The 22,853-nt window shown below is 39.0% G+C and overlaps 2 protein-coding genes across 7 annotated transcripts; both read right to left on the reverse strand.

Annotated features, from left to right (window-relative positions):
* Nucleotides 1-869: 869 nt before the first annotated feature.
* On the reverse strand, nt 870-1,566 carry LOC131320655 (uncharacterized). The gene has a single exon (XM_058351413.1). The coding sequence runs from the start codon at nt 1,517-1,519 to the stop codon at nt 1,049-1,051; it is 471 nt and encodes a 156-aa protein (XP_058207396.1). The 5' UTR covers nt 1,520-1,566; the 3' UTR covers nt 870-1,048.
* Nucleotides 1,567-3,170: 1,604 nt separating this feature from the next.
* Nucleotides 3,171-22,853, reverse strand: LOC131320657 (uncharacterized). 6 transcript variants are annotated; one of them, XM_058351414.1, is made up of 20 exons: nt 22,665-22,849; nt 21,504-22,317; nt 21,182-21,388; nt 19,313-19,374; nt 18,441-18,942; nt 15,492-15,692; nt 14,450-14,705; nt 11,781-12,021; nt 11,538-11,707; nt 10,858-11,439; nt 10,237-10,403; nt 8,800-9,016; nt 8,498-8,707; nt 7,582-7,698; nt 7,008-7,268; nt 6,709-6,916; nt 5,761-5,984; nt 4,947-5,098; nt 4,407-4,671; nt 3,171-3,729 (listed from the first exon to the last, which is right to left on the reverse strand). In XM_058351414.1, the coding sequence occupies exons 2-20, from the start codon at nt 22,313-22,315 to the stop codon at nt 3,466-3,468; spliced, it is 5,118 nt and encodes a 1,705-aa protein (XP_058207397.1). In that variant the 5' UTR covers nt 22,316-22,317; nt 22,665-22,849; the 3' UTR covers nt 3,171-3,465. The 6 variants fall into 6 exon arrangements, with proteins under 6 accessions (XP_058207397.1, XP_058207398.1, XP_058207401.1 ...); XM_058351415.1 differs by having other exon boundaries at nt 7,008-7,250; nt 22,665-22,848; XM_058351418.1 differs by lacking the exon at nt 22,665-22,849 and having other exon boundaries at nt 21,182-21,417; nt 21,504-21,645.

The raw sequence follows: 22,853 nt of genomic DNA on the forward strand, positions 1-22,853 counted from the left end.
ATTTACGTGATTATGCATGCGTATTTATATTTTTTTCCCGCATGCACGATCGCCTCTGCGTGGTGAAATTCCTGGCTCCGTCCTGTGGAGTAGATGGATGAAATTGCATCATTAGTTTGCTGATCTATCTTTAAAAGAGAGATTATGCAGTGCCCTTGAGACATCGTCTCGTGGTACCCCTAGTCCCCCTTTCACCACACATTAATGTTGAGTTCACACATGCATTTTTGGACCCTACACTAATGTGTGATGGCAAAAGAGGCTGAGCGGGGCTGGAATTTTATATTTTGGTTGGCTTAGCATTCGAGATAATAAACAGGGAGATGTGTTATTACTGCAGCTTATTTGCGTGTCCAAACGTGCGCGTTGAACTAACAACAAAGGGACCTCCTACCGCGTAAGCTTTGAAATTTTGTTGTTAACTTTAGTCGATAGCAAGTGGATGATTGGTTTTTCGCCGGGAACGAAAACAAAAGGGGAATAACTAGTAGGTTTATGGCAAAAATTGAACACGAACAAACATACTATAACAGCACGCATCTCTTATGTGGATGTGTATCATATGCACCTCCAAAATGTTATGAATTATAGAGAAAATGTTACGAATCGTATAACAAAAAAGTTACGAATCGTATAAAGGTTATGAGATACACTAAAATGTTATGAATCATAATGAAAATGTTACGAATCGTACTGCTGAAAAGTTACGTATTTTAGAATAAAAGTTACGAAACACGCTAAAATATTATGAATGAACTATAAAATAGATGCGTAGGTACACCTTTTTAAGAGGTGTGTATTGTAGACTTTTCCTAACAATACCGATATAACACGAACATTTTATAGACCTACTGGGAACCAAATTCAACTATTGTGAACTAAAGTATTTATTTCAACAAGAAACCACAGAAAATGATCACTTGATTAGGGTACAAAATCAAATCTACTTACTACAGATCACTAGAACAAAATCGAACACCAGCTAGCTGCAACAATAAACACAGTAGTATGGTAGTATTGTTTTTGATTTTCTGATCTTCCAAGAAAATCAAGATTTCTGGGCATCTTTTTCCTTCAAAGCCTGAAAAACTCTGGCGCTCTTGTCAAAGATGATGGCCCTCCTGTTATAATCATTGGGCTCTCTCCCTTCGTCCTCTCCCGCAATAGCTTCCCTTTCCAAACACTCCATTAGCTCCCCTATTCCCCCTCCTCCTCCTCCTCCCTCACACTTCTCTCTCCACCTCCCCCCAATTCCATCTAATTCCCCCGAAATACTCTTCATCTCCTCCTCCAATTCTCTCTCCACCTGCGTCGCCGGGCCGCCCCCTTTCGCACAGCCTATCGCCGCTGCGAGTGACCCCCGATTCGACCGCCCCCGCCCCGAATCGTGCCGCGAGAAACTCAACTGTTGGGGGTGAATTGGTTGGGATGGGATTGAAGAAAATTTGGGTTTCGGTGAGAAGAGAGAGGAGCAGAAATTGTGTGCTTTGGTGGGACAAAAGTGACAAGAGGCCTCCATTTGGGAATGTGTATTTCTTTTTTCCTTCCCCTTTTCTGTCCACAATTTGGGCTATATAGAAGTAGAAAAATTGCGCCAAGTGGAGAAAATTGGGACACGTGGAAGTCAGTGGAGGGGGGAGGAGGATAAGTGCAGAGGACTAAAGTGGGCTACCGCTTCGAGGCAAACGTGCCACGTCGCTATCGGTCGATTAGTCTTATTTTTACTCTTCTTGTTGTTTGTGCTTGCACGGTGCACTGTTCATGCCTTTTTTGTGGGTCTGGGGGGCGTCATGGCTGATGTTGTAGGGAAGAAGTGAAGAATTTGAGGACCGGGGGGAGCTGCTGTCCCGGCCGAGGGGCCCCCGTTTCAGTCTCGCTTTGATGATCGGAAACGTTCATTTCGTAGAGCTTGTCAAGTTGAACAAGTATGCAAAAAATCAGCTCGATCAGATATTATTAAGTGTCTAATCGAAACTTTTTTGTTTTGAAAAGAATGGATTTGAAACACTGGACCAAATCCACTCAAAACCACTATGGCAAGTTATATATGTTCCGATCAGACACTTAGGCTCCGTTCAGTTGCCAGAAAAGTACAAGAAAGGATGGAAAAATCAACTTTCCCATGATTTTTGTAGTGTTCAGTTGGCAGGAAAGTAGTGGGAAACATGTTTTTAAGTTTTCCTGCAGGAATTACTTTCCTACAAAAGTGATCCTGCAAAAAACACAGGATTTTGCGCGCGGGAAAAGGAAAATGAGTGAACACTCACAAAATTTTCCCGAAAGTTTCTTTTTCCTGACAAATGAACAACTAAACCTTAATTATTCTTGCAAAATTCTTTTGTCAAATGAACACTCACAGGAAAATAATTTTCTTTTTCCTTTACTTCACTTTACTTGACTTTTCCTGAAAATAACTTTCCCGTACAATATTCCTGGCAACTGAACGGAGCTATTGATATCCGATCGAGTTCATTTTTTACATATTGGTTCAACTCGACGAGCTCTACTAAGTGAACGTTTCCGATCATTGGAACGAGACAGGAGCAGGGGCCCCTAGGGGCCGGGACAGCACGCTTGCAGCTCCCTTAACTCTGAAGAATTTACGTGGTCTTGGAGCAACGGCATGCGATCGTGATCTGGCGGCTCGTGCAACCAAGCATTTACGTGAGGCTTGGGACTAAGTATATGAATCATGTGAAAGTGGATGGTAAAGGTCATTGAAGAATTACGTGGTGATGCTTAGGTTTCGTTCCGCTAAGAAAAATAAATATATACTTATTTTTTTGAATTAAATATAATATATTATGAGAGAATAATCTGTCTTGTAAAATAAAAAATACTGTAAGTACTTAAAAAATAAGAACATTAGTGGTACAAAGCTATACTATATGTGATAGTAGAGATCCCTGTAGAATCATGTGGTGGTGTTCCAGAGCACTGAATAATTCGGATAGCAGTGGGCTGTAGAAAGTTCCAGCTCCTAGTCCAACGAGTTTGGCAGATGGGGACCACAACAGCTAAGGCATTTGCTAGTAGTACTACTTCTCAACGAGGGAACCAATTTAAAGACCATGGATCATCAGGAAACGGGGACTTGTAGTGCAGAATTTTATAGTGCACCCTGTGGTTATGTTCCACATTGCCCATTAATGTGATTGCAAAAATGCCACTGACTTAGAATGAATCGGTTTATTGATCCCAAAAAATGAGTAATAAAAAAATAGCATTTGAGACACAGAGTTTGAAGAATAACCAATGAACTGAACTTATGTACAAGTCAAACTACATTTTGTTCCACATTGCCCATTAGTGTAGCCGAACGTTGCAGTTCAATGTGCTCCAATTTCTAACAATCATTTCGATGACTGCCTCAATCATGCCAACGACCAACCTCCTATTCGAAATGGAAACCCTACATGCTCTGAAATCTTTACAAAAATGGCAGCAGAAATCGTAGCACAAGGATCAACTTGACTTTTCTGCGTGCTCCTTTAGCCTTCTCTCAGCAGCCATAACGGCGGCCACAGAAGGTGGCAAATGCATTAGGCTTTCACTTGGCCTCTCATCACTTTCTGACACGATAGGTGGTTTGGTTGTGAATAGCAGCGACTCTACGTCTTTAAGCGTCAAAACAGGTTGATCCTGATTCTTCTTGTTTCCGCTGATGAATGAACTTGTACTCCTGCTTCTGTTCAGTTTATATATGCTTTCTTCAACTGTATTTTTCACCTGCCATCCAAACATAAAAAGGACAGGTGAATTATCTATCAGTATATTGGACAAAATTTGACCAACCTAACATCCATCGTCAACTTATTAGAGAATTTTGAATTCCAGACACCTCAAACTCGTTCTCATGTATGTACTGGAGTCGCTCCATTTTCTCGGCTCCCTCCCCCAATGTGATGATTCACTGTTTGGGATACTTCAGATCAAAAACCCAACCACTCTCTTGATAAATGAATAAGCCAAAATCTAGTCAATCTACTTGTCAGTACTCATATTGTGAGGAGATGACTCTAAAATAATAGGCCTAACCAATACATCTGCATTGATTTTTTTAAATAAAAGACTAATGTAATAGCTGTCAAATGAGGTTTTATAGTGACTGAGTGGTAATGTCTATAAGCAAAATCAATTCTGTTCACCACAAGGTTGAATGCTAGCACCTCTAGAATCGTGAGGCAAAAACATCTTTATGCATCCCAAATGGTCGGTGTTCCACAAGATCATTTTATCATCATAATTTGCACTTCCGAAGTTAACATTCCTTTTTTTAAACCTTTAGCAACTGTTAGACAAAATTCTTAAACCACCTTAAAAGGACCTAAAAGCTAGTTCCTGACCCAGCCATTTGCTTCTGAAGTAATATCATCATCTAATAACACAAAAATATATTTACATACTATGAAGCGATGAACAAGTGTCCTCTTCTCCTGTCCAATTCGGTGGACCCGGCCAATGGCTTGTGCTTCTGCTGCTGGGTTGAGTAATGGCTCTACAAGAATAACATGCTGAGCCTCTAAAAGATTGAGACCATTGGCTCCATGTTGAACTAAAAGCAGTAATACTTGAATAGATTTGGTTTCTTTTTGCATCTTATTAGTCTCCGCTCTTTGTTTTCCGCCGCTTATCTGTCCTTTGAAGAGGCTGATGGCATATTGTGCTTTCCTGTTGCACACTGTATTAGTTAGGAACATCGAATTATATAAGTTGAATCCTAGAAATCAGCCAATACCCTTAGCTCCAATTAAGTAGAAGTTTTGAATCCACATTTGAAATAAAAATCAGATGATTAATTCTACTTAGCAAACCAACTTAGGCCTTTTCTGCATACAAGAATTTCACTTGCACCAATACGCATCCATGCCAGTGCCAGATGTCATTAATTTACACAGGAAATAGGAAAAAAGCATGACAAAAATGTTAGATGCACTGACACTAACCTGCCTCCTTTCATCCTGATATAACTTATATCGTTTGCAGTGAAGGCATGTTCCAACACATCGAGGACATCATTCCAACTGGAGAACACAAGAAGTTTTGCTTCTGGATTGGTAGAACTGATCCAGCGGATTCTCCTTGTAATGGCTTCAATCTTAGCATTACCCCATCCACAGCACATGAAAGACGAATCAGTCGAAAAAAAGCATAATGGCAAATTTTACAACTTCGTGCTGTAAATGCCTTCACTGAAAAAGAGCACAGGAAAAAAAAATTGCCCACTAAAGTATTTACCATGCATGCAAAAGATGGGAGTAAAACTGTAGTCTCATGCACGTAATGTTGATTGAATATGATGTACAAGTAAATTAGTAGGTGTAACTACTAAACATGAAAACTTTCGACACTTCAGAAGTGTATGGACAACGAGCAGATTGTCATGGCAAAAGGCACTTATAATGTGTCTGTTCTTCTTAATCTTCTTTGATATTATTATGAGACTGTTCTTCTAGTGATGACAAAACTGTTCACCGCAAGTAAAAGGATGAAGACAACTGACACGTTCGCCGAAAAATGTCAATGAAAAAGGTGCATGGTCGAAAAAAAGAAGTGCATGAATATCAACAAAAAAAAAAGAAAAAGAGAGAGATCCAAAAGGTGGAACTGGTCGGCTCATCATGCCCATGACTTGAAGACTGCAGGTTTGAATTATCTCCCAGCCTACCACTAGAAATTCTGTTAATAGGTTTGCAGAGCATGTTATTACTCCGGTATAAATTAGATATGATTATATGAAGACTTGGATAGCAAGGGTACCTTTGTTCCATACGAACCATGAACAGTAATAGAAGCTTCAGAGTTCTCATGACCCAGTTCAGAGTTCTCACGACCCTGGAAAGAACTATCTGATCTATTCTGTCCATCATCAGCAAAAGCGATATTTCCATAGTCAGTATGTTGTCGGCATGTTGGGCACATCACCCATTTAGCATGAGTCTTTCCATGATGAACAGGTGATCCCTCTGTCATTGCAAAGAAACCTACAAGAAATAATGTCACTGTGTAACGGGCTTGATCCCTACAAATCAAGATGTAAGTTTGCAGAATACTATCAAGGATGCAATCATGAAACAAACCATTGTGGCCTGAAGGTTATGGGTTCGATTCTCGGAGACATCCGCTTTGATTCTAGGGGTAAGGCTGCGTACATCAATCCTTCCCCAGACACCGCATTACGGGAGCTTTGGGTACGCCCTCTTTTTATGCAATCATGCAAACAAGTCCTTGAGGCAGAATTCATTTAGCCATTCAAATGTTGTTATCAGGATTTTCCTTGCATCATTGACCAATAGAGGGAAAAGGAAACGAAGGCCTTGGCAGTGGTCTTAGGGAAGAGTTCTACATGGTAATGTCAAATGTATGTTGCCTACGACCTATCCGTTCAGTAAAGTGGAACGAAAGGGAGCTAATGAAGTCAAAGAATAGATATGTTTTACCTGGGTTCAACAATAAAAGCTTTGAAACTGTGATTTGCAGGATGTTTTATAAGAACAAAAAAGAAAAAGAGAGAAAACATGTATATCAATCCAAATTTACCGTCAGTATTTAAACCAATGTGATAGAAGAACAGAATAACAGTAGGTTTTGTAGCAGGTGGATAACAATCACATGAAGATATGTGCAACAAGGAACTCACATTTATTCTGTGGGTTTTGTAGCAGGTGGATAACAATCACATGAAGATATGTGCAACAAGGAACTCACATTTACAGCAAGTAACATGCCCACATTGAAAAACCATCTTTTGCTTGTTGAGCTTTTCTTGACAAACTGGGCATGCTTCTTCATCAGCTTTCACAACACAACTGTTTTCCATTTCTGAAGAAGAAGTGGAAGAGGCAGCTGCAACTTCAGTTAACGATGAATCATTTGGATTCTCTAGTTGCAATTTTTGTTTAGATTGTACCAAACCCTGCAAAACATTAACAAGAACAAGGACAATAAGCAAACAAGAGACGGTATAAAAAAATTTAAAATAGACAGAACAGATATATTATTGGTACCTTGAGATAACGCAGTTGTCCTTTTATGCGGGATAATGAAGTCAAGGCTAAGAACTTATCACTAGAATTTTCAACACTAGCTGCATCCAGTTCTCCTGGGCTTAACACATCAATAGATTTATCATCCTCATCCTCTTGTAAACGCAATCGTGAGGTTGCCATCTTTATTTCATCATGAGCACGCAGAACTTGAGCTTGAGTAATTGCCAAAGACCTTGACTGTGCATATTCTTTCCGCATTCCCTTTCCCAAGTAAAAATTCTATAAGTCAGACAGATTGTTTCATTCGATTTTGAAGAGGGAGGTAGCATGCCACAACGACGGAAGTAAAAAGATAATTATCAAACTACTGTCTTAATGCTTCTGTTTTCAGTCAAGTTGGAGCCTTCAAATCCAACAACAAACCAATATCCCTAGATGTGGAGAGGGAAAGAAAACTATTCTCTTCATCTACCACAACACCTCCTGACAGAAAACGTGAGTCAGGAGTAGTATCCTCTGCTGCAAAACAAAAAATACAATGCCTGTGGGGAGTAATTAGATGTATATATTCAAACGAAATTTTCTGGAATACCTCAAGAAGAAGTAGCTGTTTGGAGGCTGCTACCATTCCATCTCGACCTAATAAAGTCCTGGAGAAACCTTTTATAATCCCAAGGGCAACTTCCAATTCAGAGGGAGATCTTGATACCTACCAACAGATGATCAAAGATGGAATATTTAGCGTTTTTATCCATTTACATCTCATTTGAATTATCTGGCTACTATAGACAACTAGGAGTCTAGAAATATCCGAATATGTGCATAACATCCAAAACAGGAACACTAAAATTCATATGGCACCTCAAAACCACGTAAAGAAGACTCTGGCAATAGAATGTAGATTATTGTCAATGTTTTGGCGCGTGATTTCAAGAATCCCAACTGTAATAGATGCGTGAACTGCCTGGTTTATTGGCATTATAGACATAGCTCGGAAAGTATCTCGTCCAGCCCATATGAGGTCATCCTAACTTTTTCAAGATTGGACATCTTCCACCAATAGGTAGGACTAGGTGACCAGCACTACTTGAAAATAAACTAAACATAAACTTGCTGAGTTGCAGTCACTCATATTAATTTGAAATATCTACCCAATCACTAAGAGGAAGAAGACAGAAAAGGGGCAAGAAAGAAGAAATACTGACTCAGAGACAAACAAGGTTATGCGAAATGGCAAGAAGCAATGGTCTGACATTGCAATGTTCCATTACCAATGATCTATGAAATGTGACATAAATCATTGCGCAGGTAATTAAAAGAAATCTAATGTTATCCATAAATTCAACTAAACTCTACATTATGCTCTTATTGATCATTGCAGGACAGCGAACTGATCCAAGGACCTGAACAAGTTACAAACAACAGTACCTTCATGATATGTGAATAAAAGGCACTAATCAAACTGAAGCACCTTTTGACAATACAGAAAAGCAGACGACATGACCTACCACTACTTTTTCCCCAACATCCCTCTTCCCACCATTATCTTCATAGTTGACACTCGATGAACTTGAATTTTTATCAGCACGTGACAAAGTCCAATAGAAACGGTTCAGAGCAGACTTCTTCTTTTGCAGGTCTACAGCCTCCTCAACAGATGTAAAATTGGTCCCTCCATTGTGTCCTTTGCTAAGACGAAAGAGCCTGGCCTCATAGACCTAGTTGAGAAAGATAAGAAAATCTGATTCCTCCTCAACAAGTTACAGTTGTGTAGAAAATATTAAGTTTAAAGAGAATTCAGATATCACACCTGAAATAATTCATCTAGTTCACAGTGAACACACACAAGACCATCACCATCAGCTTGGCAGTTTGGACAGTATCTCACACGCTCAATATCCTCCTCTCTTGGATTTCCCATTGTCTCATCAATTTCCAGAAGTCTCTCAAGTAAAGTTTTCCTAGAATCTTCCAGTGAATCCAAACCAGTCTGGATGTAATATTTCAGAGCTGTTATGCTTTGAAACCTGTAATAGAAGAACAGTTCAAGTAAAATTTGATAAGAGCTTAGTTGTACAACTTTAGTTTCAGAAAACCTACTTCACCATTGATGCCACAGACATTATCAGTTAACTGTTCCCAAAAGGTGACCCATGACCCACATTTCTGTATGCATCTAGTTGGGAAGGAGAGACTGACTCCAATCTATTCTCAAGAGAGCAAGCAGCTATTAGCAAGGTAATCGAGTAACTTTTTTGGTTTTACGGCAAGTCTCCATTCTCATATGGGATCTAAATAACAGATCGGCAGAAACCTAGTTATTATGTTAATCTAACTACTATATAATCAATCTCATATGGACGACAAATTGCCATTTTCTCTTTACTAGACCAAAATTGAACTCCAGTAAATGAAAGAAAGCAATTACCCAATCACATTTCCATGACTCAGTTTGAACTTGACTGACTACTGACAGAAGCAATGAATCCTTGCATTGTTATTATGCATGTAAATGGAAGAAGGGTGCACAAAGGATACATTGATAAAGCAGAAAAGATTAAGAGAGAGAGACAAAGACAAAGACAAGACAAGTTTAACTTTCTGAGTCAATAAAACCAAACCATATCTGGTTCCTCTCATGCACCATTTACACTGCACAACGACACTTGCGAGCTTCCATCATTCCACACCCATAACTTCAATATCCATCATTCTAAAAAGAACTTCATTTTACTCTGCTAAACAAATTAGCTTGCAGAAAGTATTTCATGAAGCTTAATGCTCTATCAATCCAAACATTTATTGCAGTATCAAGTCTTGGAATGCCACACATCAAGAAACTCTACTTGAACATACTAATATAACGGATTGATATGGGCAAAAAAAAAATTACTGTTCCATTTTGAATCAGGTAACTCTGTGTATGCAATCACAATTAACACTAATCTTCAGATAAACTTACTTAAAAGAACGTCGAACAAAATATACTACAGCAGATCCATGGCAAACACTATGCTCAAACCAACAATACAGGATTCTCAACTAAAGAACTTATAAATGGGGCAAAAAAATGTGATTCACTTTCCTCAACAAAAACAGAAGAAGCCATGATTTGCAATTTTGCATATTCGACTGAGTTTGCTTTCAGGTAGGCATGTAAGAATGCTGACCTAAACCAACAAATAGGAAAGCCACATAACTTCATCACACATGTAATAAAAAGGGGAGAATCATAATTATCACTTACCATGGTGCAATTTTTGATGTCCTTGAAGCATTTAAAGTACCGGAGACAGCTTCTCCAATCTTTGTGACCAATTCACTTGAGGAGTCAGTGTTCTGTTCAATGAGATGAAGGGCTTCCAACCACCAAACTGCGTGCTGATTTTTTCTATCGCTGAATGCATTACAAACCTTCAACAAAAAAAAGAGAGAAAGGAAGAATGAAATTCACATTATAAAACTAATGCAACTTAAATCAAGGGTGAGCAAAAAAGATAAAGCTGACCCGCTTCCATCACTTGAATTTCTAGGAGATAAAGTTGTTAACAATAGATCCTGATTAAAAGGGGAAATGTCTGTAGTGTGAACTATATTGAGTTTGACCTGTTCCACATGCTATCATCGGTGACCTGCTTCTGCAGCCTACTCTCTCATGATTACGCCACCCTGCTTTCTGATGCTTTATCGACGTGACTACATGAGGCAACATGTATCATACCTTTCATTTTAGAAAAGCTTAAACTAAGGCAATAATTTGTATGTTGTAGCATCCTTAGAGACGTGCATATTCTACCCCATACCGAAGAACCAAAACAAATATTTTGTCACTGCTCACATGCTATGAAACAATTTGGAGGAAATATACCTGAGCATGTGGCTTTCTGAACTCTTGCTGAGCCAGGGATAGCTTCGTGTTGAACACAGATAAGAACTTTTGTTTCAGATTCTCGCACGCCATTCTCAAACATTGATCACAAGACAATCTGGAATGTATGTGGGTGTTATCATCACATTCTTTGTCACGCTTTGATCTATTAGCTTTAGGGGCAGAAGCAAATTCGGGTAAACTATCAGTGTCAACATTCATATCTGAGGAGTCTTTCCCTCTTATTTTCTCTCTTTTCCCATCATATTTTTCAACACCATCAATCCTGGAGGACTTAGCTTTTACGATTTCAGGGCACCGGTCATCTGAATGCAAATGCTGAAAGTATTCGGGGGTCAGTGGGAGTATCTCAGCAAGATTGTGATGAATATGAATGTTTAACAAGGCGTCCAAGCGGAAATCATCACGGTGCTCCTCAGCTAAAGCTAGAGCTTCTCTGTACAGCAATACTGCTTGTGAAAAATCTTGCTTGATTATAGCAATTCCTGCCAGCCCATTCAATGCAACAACTGATTTCCTGAGTGCTTCCTCCCCTTCTACCTTGGTCTTGCCCACAAGAACCTACAGTACAGACCCCATTTAACAGAAATCAGCAATTGGAGAACAATTACCAAGGAAAAAGTAGTCATGTTACCCGAAACCTATTCATAGAAACCCACAGATAATATCTCCTCCATGGTCATGGGAGACTGTTGCAAAGAAGGCAGCCCTGAACTTCCCACTTGAGGATGGCAGCAGGCCTGCCGAAGCTTCAAGAGTGTGTTTAACAGTTTTGCAGCCTCCACATGGGTGAGAAAAGGATCAGATGCAGCATCAGATGGCACGGAACCTAGAAAGAGAACAAAAGAGCAGTAAGACAGAAAAGTTGGTTTCCTAATGTTGCATAGATAGAGTATAAAAACCTGTGATTTTTCGTTTGAGAATGTCGTCTCTGAAACTCTCAATTACTTCACGAGCATGGTCCACGCAAGTTTCATGCTGCCTCTTGTAAAAGTGCTCTTCAATCGGTGAGAAAGAGAGCCAAGTGAGACACTCATCCTGGGGAGGAAGCCGTAGCTCTTCAGCAATGTGTACTTTTGAAGAACGCCACATTATTTGCTTAAAGAAATTGTGCGTGAATCTCCTAGCTCCAATGTCTCCTCTCTGAAAAGCGTGTCCAAGATTAGGAAACAGGCATCATAACATAAACATCTAAAATCTCCAAAAGACCTTCCTAAACTTCTAAAAATGAACCACATAAGAAACATTTCTCAAGAAACTTGGGGGGAAGGGAAAAAAGAGACAAAAAGGAAAGAGAAAATGCCAGGTACTGATGGCTGGTGAACAGTCTGTAAAATATTATGCAGGTAACACAGAATTTGATGCGTTGAGGCTTTTGCGTTTTTCTATCCCAATTATAGCCCCCAACCACCAACTAAAATCAAGGCTGGAGAGCTATAGATATTAATAAAAACCTAATGTAGATATTGTACATATAAATACCACTTGCACAAACTTGATTTCTTGGAAACAAAATGGCCCCCCCTCTTGCACATGGCAACCACCACAGATATACGGGTGATGATGGAACATAAGCAGTCACATCTGGCAGTAAAACAACTAGAAGGTCATTCAATGTTCTAAACCAGTTATTTACAAGCAAAATAGAACTTCCGGCACATTCAACAAACACTAACAGTATATAGAATTGAGGCAAAACCATTTCCCTAATGAAATGCCCAAACTGGGTACCCCAACTGTTATGCAATTCCTTTGAATAAAAACACAGGCAAATAAAGCACACTAGCTTCACAAAAGAATGTGATATCTATCAATAGGGAAGAAATAGAAAAAGAGAAGAAAAGAAAAAGGGCTTGCAGTCATGAGATAACATAGATGGTAATAAGAGTCAGTTGGGATTGGGTGAATTGGATAGCAGAAAACAAAAAGGACCCCTCCTCTCAATCACTTGTTTGGATGGCTCAAGGAGCAAGAAATGGAGAGGGAAAAACCCCCATCTGAAAACCATTATCTAAATCTGTCCAATACGGTGATTTTTAGGGAGAAGAAAATAAAGGAAATTTCAGTATGTACCCATCCTACCATCCATTTTCAAGACATATAGTTCCTACCCTATGAAGCACCGACACCTCTAGAGGTCAACGTATCGCAGTGTCAAACACGTATAGGACACGCCATAATTTAATTTAAATTTTTTACGGAGACACGGTGGGACACTGATGATGGGGACACGACAGGGGTCAAACTATAATTTTTTGTTTTAAAAAAAAATTGGGGGCCAAACTGAACTTTTTTAAAAAAATTAGGGGTCAAACTGTAATTTTAAAAAAATTCTGGCTGTCAAACTATAATTTTTATTTTTTTATATAAATAAATAATTATACACGTGGTATGTCCCCCGCCGTGTTCCCATTTTTTTAGAATTCCCGTATCCGTGTCCGTGCATCATAGTTCCTACCCCTCTTAACCAAATGGAAAAACTTAATTTTGTTCCTCTCCTCCATCTTTCCCAAACAGAAATAAAGGATAACACTATCTTCCTTAGCTTTCCTCCATTTTGGAAAACCAAACAAGAAACAGACAAAACTCTCATTTCTCCTATTTATTTTCTCTCCTCACTTATTCATTTTTTTCTTTTCCTCCCCCAGTTTCTCAAAAGGAATGGAACTTAGGAAGAGATGAGCGAGCAAAATGAGATATGAGGGGCAAGACGTCATTTCATTAACCCTCACAAAAGACTCAGACCAATATTCGGTAACTGTACCCTAAATGTTTAAAGTAACAGCCTAAGCCCCAGGACATTATCTCTCAAACCCAAGAATATCAAACAAAAAGATATTCTACCCATATAAATAGTAAGACTCGCACAATTATGATCACTCTTTGACAATATCATGTGATGCTTGCACCAAATAGGTTGCGCCATTTCCATCTAAGCAAGTATTTATTGTGCGAACTGATGTAAATGAAACCTGAAACCCCACCACACTTGAGATTTTTCTATGTTCTTTGATTACTTCACAGTCCTTGGAAATGGAGAAAGACACTATCACGACATTGCCAACAAGAGGTCATGTCCACCGTTGCATCTTAAAGTGTTGTATAAAACCTACCATCACAAATCAAGTTAAAGGTGATTTGAATTCAACTTGACTAGTTTAATGGCAACAGATACTCTTTTATTCGCCTTCATATGAGAAGCTACTATTCCTTCTTTCAATTTATATACATATATATCTACATAATAAGGGAGAACAGTTTTTGAATCTTATCTCTCTATAAATCCTAACCTAACCATTGATTTGCTCAATAAATCCTACGGCTCTCCCTCTCTCTCTCAAACAATATTAATTGCACAATTGCTACTAATTAGATCTCACGTTACGCCATGCCTTCAGGCACGGGCAAACCCTAGTTCACATATATGAGAAGTTACTTGTCTCTGTTGCCATTCAAAGCCTTTAAAGTCCGTCTTAGAAGCCGATAAAAAAAAGAGTCCATCTTAGAAGCCGATTAAAAAAAAAGTCTTGTCTTAGAAGTACTAGAATGAAAACAAAATAGAGAACTTCACCTCGTATGGATCTCGTATAGCTTCAATCCACCACCTAAGAACATTGAATGGACTTGATTTAAGAAACCTCAAGAGCCCATATAAGTCGTCAAGCTTGCGTTGTATAGGAGTCCCTGTAATACACCACCGGTACTTAGCATGAAGCCGCAGTGCCATTTCTGTCGCAGAGGAAGCATTGCTTTCTACCATTTGAGCCTCATCCAGACAAATTCTCCACCAGAATATTTTAGTGAGGGGAGTTGGGATAACAGGGTATCTGCAACACAGACACTCATAAAAAATGGAAAAGGAACACAAGACTAAAAAAACGATCGGTCATTTATAAACAACCAAGGGCCATATGTCTTGGGAAAAAAAGCTACTAGTTTTGACTCAGATGAGTTCAACTGTTGAAGGCACCTGGGTGTATCCAAAAAGAAAAAAATCAAAAATCAAAAGATGAATTTCTCAAGAGAGTTTAGGAACATCATTTTTTTCAAGTTTTGGCATGAAAAATGTTCCAAAACAACCTTTTTGGGACCAAAAACCAAATGACCTGTTTCTTCCATTTCATTTGCATCTTATCTTCATTCTTCACTGGGATCAAATTGATGGTTGTGTAAACCTAAATAGCATTACTTAGTTTGAATCCACAATTGAGGTTTTCAGGTTGAAAATCAGGAAAAGATTCCGGAAGAAGTGGAACAGCAAAACAAGTGACATGGAAAACCTCAAACCGTAGTGCCAACAACAAAATGCAAGTCAGGAGAAGAATGAGAGAAGCTTATGAAGCATCACTAATTTCTTGGAAAACTCCACGAAAGAAACAACAAAAATCAGGTATGAAAACACACACAAAAAATGACTCTTACTCCTCGGGCTGATTTTTTCGTTCCAGTCTTCATTTATTTCCTAGATAAGGTAATCTAACTTATAAGCACATTCCTAAAGAAGTTTTTTGAATTAGCAATTCATCAGATGCAGAACTACTTGAACCCCGTTTTTTAGCACAAGGTAGAGATCAGTTATCACAGATATTGAGGACCCAAATTTAGGAAGGTACCTCTTCTGAAATCTCATCATGCGACGGTCTCCTTCATGCCTATCAGCGTCATGTGATAAGTCCTCTTTAAGCACATCATATGTTGTTAAAACGATGTCAGCACCGAGAAGTTCAGTAATGTCTATCCGTGATGTATATGTAAGCGAAGTGTTTCGAACACCTTCATAAACACAAGTTTTCAAGGATCCTGGATTTGTATGACTACGATTGGAAAGAAAAGCATTAAGAAAAAGATGTTAAGAAGCCACAATTACTACAAACTTGATGTAACAATAAAAAATAACACAAAGAATTTTACTGAATATATGGGCACAACAGCCTATACTTTATAGTAATCCAAGCAATCAACTCAATGATGTATATATGGACCCCGGAACTGATCTCATTGACATTGAAACCGTGTCTCACCTCTAAGATTATTATTGAGCCCTAAAAGCACTAAGCAGCCTTCCACTTACTTTTCCCAACCACTGAGTTGCTCTCAGTTAAACAGTAACAAAGCCCTATTCTAAAGCATATGCATTCACCAAATTTGGCATTCTGCAGAAGCTACCATGCTCAATTTCTATGTGCTTTGCCGTCGTGCCAACCCGTCCTTTAACTTCAGTTTTCTTCCTCCCACAAATAGATGCAAGGAAAAAATAATTAGCAGCAGATGGCAACTGAATAATCGCTAAAATGGTTATAAAAGCTGACCCATGGCAACAATAGTGGTGGCCATTGCATTCGCTTTTGTGCCCCTCTCTTTATTAACACTCACATACAACTTATATTAGCAAATCACAAAACAAGGGAGCAATAGGATTTCTACAGACAATCTTCCGCCAGTTGACAAACTGATCTGAGAATGACAAACAGTTTCCAACAAACTTCCAAGTTTCAACCAGCGGTTTGAATTGTTAGGGATTAAAATAACTCCAGACCTCTTCCCCAAGAACTAACTTAAGGACTCTAACAAACTTATATCTGAGAAACAAAAACAAAACAAAAAAAGGGCCAAGTAGGCAACAACTATAAGAGAAGATGAGTAACTAGCAATCCAAGGTGATTGTTTTCAAGGAATTCAATAGGAAAAGCGAAGATGAGTTACTAGCAATCCAGGGTGAGTGTTTTTTACTTAGTTTAAGTAGCAAAATCTGGAGGTTAGACCAAAAAGAACAAAAATAAAACAGAATGGTAGCATAACCAGTAATAACAGTTACATGTACATTAACAGGTAATAAAAATACTTGGCATCACTCTATTTTGTTCCACCATTCCGAAATTTGAATGTGATCCTACCACAATGCTGGGCCTCAGCATGCATGAGGGATAGGGTCCAAAAGGTTAATCATGGAATAGAAGTCTGAAGAGCACAAGTGAGAGAGATAGAGTCACTGGTTATCCAAAAATTGTCAAAATTTTCCTTTTGGGATACTGTAGCATAAGGGAGGGAAAGATGTTAAAGGGGGAAGTTAGGAACCCATATTCAACAAGTGAAGCACCCTAATGGACCCTCAATTCCAACCACGCAACCAACTTACCCATGGTAGTACAAGGTACATACTAAGTGGATGTCCTACAACTGGGCCTAATCTAGATGCATAGACCCCATCTATTGAGCTCAATCCCATTGTTTAAGCAGCTCCAACATTTGTCACATTACAACTCATAAATATGTATGGCACAGGCACTACAATGTCTTTCCTTATTGTGGAGCTTTACCAACAAAATGGGAGCATTAAAATGGCAAAGGCATACATTATTTCATGTGCTCCTCACAGTATCTGGTGAGTGGCCATCCTGGATGACGTGTCATGGAACCATGTTGGGGAGATATATTTGAACAAACTTAGATCAAAGGGATATTACAAAACCAATAGACCCAGTTGCTTTGTTCTCCGTATACCAGGTGTTCTACCCTTAGTTGCACGAAGCGGGGGCGGGGAAGCGGAGGTACCAAGAAGCTCCTTAGTTTGGGAGCGGCTATATATATATTTTTTGATTTTTTATATATATGTATATATTTATATATATTAAAGCATGAGTATATAATAGAAAATTGAAATTTCGTGGTTAACTTGATTTTGGCTCATACCCATAAAAAAGAGGGGAAGTCAGTCGAAAAATAATTTCACTTCATCACTACCAAAACAAATTCACTTTCCCACTTTTCAATTTACTTTCCCACTTTCCAACAACTATACAGCTGTACACAATACACCAATTTACTTTCCAACTGTACAGATGTACCGTCTACAAGAAAGGGGTACAAGTAAAGGAGTAAAGTGAACCACTTATATCTCTTCATCTTCCCCTTTCTCTCTCTCTCTCACTCTGCAAAATCTAAAAAACAGGGGAAGAAGATGAAACAATCCTACACGTTTAGAAGAAACATTTACAAAGTCAACAATATATCTCATCATATTCTTCTCTCTCTCTCTCTCTCTCTCTACAAAATTGAAAAAACAGGGGAAGAAGATGAAACGGTAATGGCAGATCTGTGATCTTCTCTCTCCATCTTCGTCCTGCTCCCATCTCCCTTAGGAGCGCGATCCCGTCTCAAAGGGAGCGCGATCCCGTCGCGTTTCTGACTGAGAAGCGGGGATTCGCGTTTCTCGCGTGGGAGCGCCTCCAAGTTAGGCGTTTCCTGCAACTAAGGTTCTACTTCTACCTCTTATCAGTTTCAATCCTATGATTAATTTTCTGAGGAAATCAGACGAACAACTAACCATATGACAAAAGTATGAAAGAACGCTGTGAGACCCCATATGGGAAGTTAGTCCCACATCGGGAAATTGGTAAAGGATGAAATGGTATGTAAGTGATTCCGACCAGCTACTACTGTATAACTTGAGTTTAACCTTTTGAGCCACGTGGTTAGGCCAAGGGTTATGCCTGGCACAGGTCGTTACAATGCAGTCTATACAGATAAATGAAAGATGGTGGAAACAAAGGCAAGAATTGTACCGAGTAATTTCAGCATGCCATTGGGGCAAAATAGGAGACGGACATACTATAAGAGTTGCACCAGTAGCAACCGGAGCATCAGTGGCTTGAATAAGTTCCAAGCACAGCTGACAGATATGATCCCCTTCCATCTCAACTGATTTGAAACCATTTTTCCTTCTCATGCGCTTTCGATAGTTCTCGGTCTGTTTATCTTTACATCCTTGTCCTTTGGAGTCTTCTCTGGATTTGGGAATTTTTCCTCGAGTTGAATAACCCACACAATCTCCATGTTGCCAAGCATCACAGATATCACATTGCACCCATAAGCCTTCATATCTAGAGCTTTCGCTCACAGCTCCACATATGCACTCAATACGCTCTCTTTTCAACCTTTTCAGGATAAATTTCTGGTCCTCAGTAATTTCCATCACATTATCAATATTGCCACATTCAGATGTTGACTTCCGATGAGCAAAGATGCAAGCAAGGAGCTCAATTGTTTTCCCCAATCCCATCTCATCTGTGATTGTCACCATGATCAGAGCCAGAGAAACCAAAACTCAAACAGATAAGCACAAGTCCGAACTATCAAATTAGCCATGCCAAAAGTTTAAGAAGCACAACTGTGGCCTATCTACTACATTTCTTGTCCCGCCAACCATATGGTTAAAAAAATCAAAGAACAAATAACAAAGAAAACCTAAGGGAACTAGACGAGACATCTCCTAAACTTCCTTGGTTCATCAATACCACAATCCAAAAGATCGTATTTCACACCATGGACACCATTATCTGGTACATTGCAGGAAAAAAACTTCAAGGATCCAGAGCCCTGATAATGCATGACTTGTGTGCACCAACACATAATGCAAGGTGATAGTAGGACTTACCAGCAAGAATACCACCAAAGACATATGATGAAGGGCATTCCGGATGCAATGAAACATTTCCACTGAAAAAAGAATTGTAATCAAAATTTATTACATACGATGACGAAAGAGAAACTGCATATTTAATTCTGCTGACAAATGAGATAAAACTATCATAAGTTGAAAAAGACAGCACTATGGAATCAGCAGTGTGCTTCTGGTTTGATCAACTTGGTAAGTACCTCAGCAAGTACCCATTAATCTAAATAACATATCATGCAGATTGATGGGACCAGAAGGGAAAACTAAAAGGGTAGTAGAGTATTCAATATTATCTTCATACCCTTCACAGTAATAACAACCTATTCATAAAGATAAATACAATGCTCCCAAAATAAAACCGATGTTTGATGACAACCTACCATCACTTATAAACTCACTGAACTGAATGAGATCGTTCATTATATTCAAACATTCACATTACAATGGACAAAGAGAAGAGAGGTGAATCTCAAAGCTGGTGATTGGTATATTATTCGGAGTGGGTACCTTTTTTACAAGCCAAAGCTAGATTACCACATATAGTTTCAAAGGAGAAGATTGACAGCCATACCAAGCATTGACATAGCAGCAGCAATTAGCAAATGACTAAGCTATAAACTTTAACATTAAATCAGCATCATGTGAAATAAGATTCAGTCCAATAAACCAACGTTATGAAAAGGTACATAACAGACGCAATAGGTTGCCATCTCAAATGGAAAACAAAACAATACTTCAATGAAGCCACATAGACCAATATAATATGATTTTGAAAATTATAGGCAAATTTGCAGAGTATAATATTTTCCGCAAATGCATCTATATGCGTGATCTTAGCTGCATCAAGCATCTAGTGATCAAATTATGTGTTCACGCGATCTGCTATGCTATGGACCTCTCGAATACAATGTTTGTGTAATAGAGATGCAATGAAAAAGGATCTTAAACCTGCAACATTTGATCAAAAACAGGATTAAATGTGTACATAGTAATTTCTCATCCTAAGTTCCTAACTCTCGGTTTGATGTCTTAAACGTAAGTGGAAGGAGACCACAATGTGAGGGCAGATACTCTAATCTATTTCTTCATTAAGTCCCATATATTTTAAGCTTTTGCAAATGTATTAAAAAAAAAATCATGCATTAAAATATACTCCCTTCGTCCCCATTTATTCATCCCTTTTGGGGATTCCAACTTCTTGAGGGAGTATCATCATTGCACTTGTCATATTTTTGTTTTCCCTTTTTACCCTTCAAAACATCATTATTGCATTTTCTATGTAATACTTCCAAAAGTAATGGTAAAAGAGTGAAGTCATCACTTTTTGCCCATTACTTTAAGCTGTCATAAAATGTATTCCATATGAAATACGGCAGAGAAACATAGTCATATAAAATTGAATTTCAAGATGGATGACTGGTAGGATGAATGGAAACCTCAATGCAATGACGATAGAAGGACTTAACACAAGCATTAGACATAGGATTTAATGAAAGTATAAATAGAAGCCAAAAAGAAATTGGATAGGAAAACAGACATGGCAATGGCAATCAAAACCACTGTCAAGATCCATAATAACAAAAAAGGCCATGGACTGAGGTACATAGTCCCAAGTAAGCAAAGTGGCACAAATGAATTTGCTTATCCCTAAACCAGTATGCCCATTTTTATTTTTATTTTTCTGATGAACAGATGTCTGGGCTAGCTTGCACACACCTTGACTAATTATGTAGTCCTGAAGTTAACAACCAGGCAAACCCTCTAGTACACCCATTAGTTTGAAGCTAATGAAAAGATGTCTGACAGACAAATGAGAGAACAAAGTCTTCAAATGTGATAAAATAATACCTCAGTGGATTGTAGAACATTGTTGAACTTGTATCAATAAAATTCACTGGAATACATAGAGGAGACAAGAACTGACTTCTTCCAGTTTCATTTGAACAGGCAGAATCTCCCTTTTCTCGTTGTACCATCCAGTAAGCTGCTCTGCGTTGATATGGTCTAAGCTCCGGAAGCAAGTCAGGTGTGCTATCTTCCAACATGGGGTCCACCCTGTGTGAATTACGTTATAAACACCATCACTGTAAATGTCAAGTCAAGGATTAAACGACCAAACTTTGAAGTTCACACGAACATAAGAACAAAATTCATACAACGCTAAACTCACTTTGATGGCTTGATGGCTTCATAAAATCCAGCAGCATCAAACCTGGCCCTTTCCCTGGGGATTGTTGAATCGTTGTTCATCGCATTACCTGAACTGAGCTCCCGTTCCGTTGACTCACTAGATCCATATCTAGCCTCTGAAGTCATAACTTCGGGGCGCAGCCAAGCCATGACACTCCTCATACTTTTCTTCCAAGGCTGCCTTGCAGTGTCCACAAGAGAATCACAGGCATCAAATGCACTCTTAAGTATCTCCACTCTCACCGGTAGAGATGCCATTTCCTCCGAAAATGTAAACCCTACAACTGGCCTCAACGCCACAAACTTTTGACCAAGTAAGTGAACAAGACTGGAAACACCTTCATCCGGTCCATCAAAACTCCCTGACACTATCACAGCATCCATCACTGTGTCCTCACACGTACGCCTTTCTATGAATTCCAAGCGTATATAACTAGCTGGCAATACAGGCAGATGGCCAAACCCCATACGAACAACAAACTCACCAACATTGCACAATCTAAACCTCAAAGAATACTTTGAATCTTGGTAAAAACTCTCATTCAATTTGTAACCGGAAAAATCTCCGCTTAAATTCAAATCCTTCAAAAGAACTTCCGAAATATCAAAGTGTTCGTTTGAACCCCAGCTACTTCTATCAACTTCAACGAACAACGGAGCGTCAACATCAACTGCCTCGTCCTTTTGTGAGTCTTCGGAAGCATTTCGCTCGTCCAAAATGCGCCCATCGCTCTCGCATTTTTCCACTATCCCCCCTGACCTATGCGGCCGGAGTTGCTTTCTTCGACCCATCACTGTGCAAAGAAAATACGAACAATCGCGCGTGGACCCACAAAATTAGTCTAATTCATTCTTACCTCCAGAGAAAGAACTTCACCGTTCTAGTATAAATTGAATAGCAGTTAAACTAGGCTTGCAATAATGAAACAAAAACGAATAACGCTAACTGGATTAAACAAATTCAATATTTTTACAACAAATATAACCCGAATTTTGCCCGAGACATTGAAGAATCACGGGAAAGCTGATCGAGGAGTGTAAAGAAGCAAATATCAATTGAAAGAACGTGTTTCTACATGTGTTATTTGCATATATAGCCGATAGGAGAGAGAGAGAGAGAGAGAGAGGGTTCTATGCAAACCTGGCGTTGTTGATGGGGGTTTAGGTTGGAGAAGGTGGCATGGGCGCTTGAGAGTTGAATGTGAGACGCGAATCAGGGGTGTGCAAGTTACCAAGGGAGGGGGAAGAGTTTGAAACGACCCGGTGTGGATTCCTTCACGTCGGCCGAGGAGCTTCAAAATCTAAAACACCTCTACATATACAGTGCTTG

The sequence above is a fragment of the Rhododendron vialii genome, chromosome 3a (genome assembly GCF_030253575.1).
Source record: "Rhododendron vialii isolate Sample 1 chromosome 3a, ASM3025357v1".
Lineage (NCBI taxonomy): Eukaryota > Viridiplantae > Streptophyta > Magnoliopsida > Ericales > Ericaceae > Rhododendron > Rhododendron vialii.

Bases quoted from the DNA above. Each gene is read 5' to 3' on its own strand.
- LOC131320655 (XM_058351413.1), bottom strand. From the start codon at position 1,519: ATGGAGGCCTCTTGTCACTTTTGTCCCACCAAAGCACACAATTTCTGC.
- LOC131320657 (XM_058351414.1), bottom strand. From the start codon at position 22,315: ATGGGTCGAAGAAAGCAACTCCGGCCGCATAGGTCAGGGGGGATAGTG. The intron at 11,708-11,780 runs GTTTTTATACTC...TTCTCTTTCTAG, and splicing joins TCTCAAACGAAAAATCACAG to GTTCCGTGCCATCTGATGCT. The intron at 9,017-10,236 runs GTAAGTGATAAT...CTTCTATTACAG, and splicing joins ACATCAAAAATTGCACCATG to GTTTCAAAGCATAACAGCTC.